Below are 1067 nucleotides of genomic sequence, written 5' to 3' on the forward strand. Positions count from 1 at the left end.
GGGATCATCCCATCAGAAGAAAGACGCACATCTTACAGATCAGGAGTTAGAATTTCTTGTTGCCATCTTGGGATTGCTGGTAAATTTGGTTGAGAAAGACGGAGTGAACAGGTTGGTGCAAACAAAATCTCAGCTTTTACCAATAACGTTTTAGATTTTGCTTTATTGCGGTCACACTCTATTAACACCATCATGTGGTCGAGTCAATACAAGTTAAACTAGTCACACTCGTTTGTCTATAACCTTTAGTCACAGCGGAATTGGTATCTGTTTTCTAATCAAGCAACTGATATTTTTGTAGATCACGGCTTGCTTCAGCTAGTGTTCCTATCACAAAACCGGAAGGGTTGCAAGAGAGTGAACAGAAAATGATTCCTTTACTATGTTCAATCTTTCTCACTAATCAAGGATCAGCAGAGGCCAAAGAAGAGACAACTACATTCACCTTAGTGAGTAGCCGTATCACTGTTGTTTATTTGAACTTCGAGATCCACAGAAAAGGCTTTTAGTATTAAACCTGCTGTGTTTTTTTTTCTCTCTTTTTTTTTTTGTATTCAGGATGATGAAGAAGCTGTTCTAGAAGGTGAAAAGGAAGCGGAAAAGATGATTGTGGAAGCGTACTCTGCTCTACTACTCGCCTTTCTTTCAACCGAAAGGTACTTTTTGTTTTCAATCTCAGTATATATGTCATAATCCATCTAATCTTCGACTAGAAACTAACATGCTCTTGGACCCCACTAGCAGTAGAAGTATACGCAACTCCATCAAGGACTATCTCCCGAAACGCAATCTCGGGATTCTTGTACCGGTCTTGGAAAGATTTGTGGTATGTGCCTCTTTAACACCTTATGGCTATTCGATTTCAGGCTAGGAGAACCCGTTGAAGTGATTGTGTACTATGTTTGTTCTTCAGGCATTTCACATGACTCTGAAAATGATCCCTCCGGAGACGCATAAAGCAGTGATGGAAGTGATTAAATCCTGCAAATTACCGTGAAATGGGTTCATCCAAGGGAAAATTAATTATTCATTCTCCATTTTCTGTGTACAGCTTCTGCAAGAAAAGA

At 39.5% G+C, this 1067-nt stretch overlaps 1 protein-coding gene across 2 annotated transcripts in view; it reads left to right on the top strand.

Moving 5' to 3' along the window:
• LOC104755338 overlaps positions 1–1067 on the top strand; it is a gene marked incomplete at its 3' end in the record, with an annotated part of 6735 nt that extends 5668 nt beyond the window's left edge. Inside the window, 5 exon segments of one of the 2 annotated variants that reach the window (XM_019239656.1) lie at positions 39–111; positions 302–449; positions 559–656; positions 745–826; positions 914–1067. In XM_019239656.1, coding sequence (XP_019095201.1) covers positions 39–111; positions 302–449; positions 559–656; positions 745–826; positions 914–997 — 485 coding nt within the window. 2 annotated transcript variants of the gene reach the window in all.

This window comes from Camelina sativa, chromosome 17 (genome assembly GCF_000633955.1).
Source record: "Camelina sativa cultivar DH55 chromosome 17, Cs, whole genome shotgun sequence".
Taxonomy (NCBI): Eukaryota; Viridiplantae; Streptophyta; class Magnoliopsida; order Brassicales; family Brassicaceae; genus Camelina; species Camelina sativa.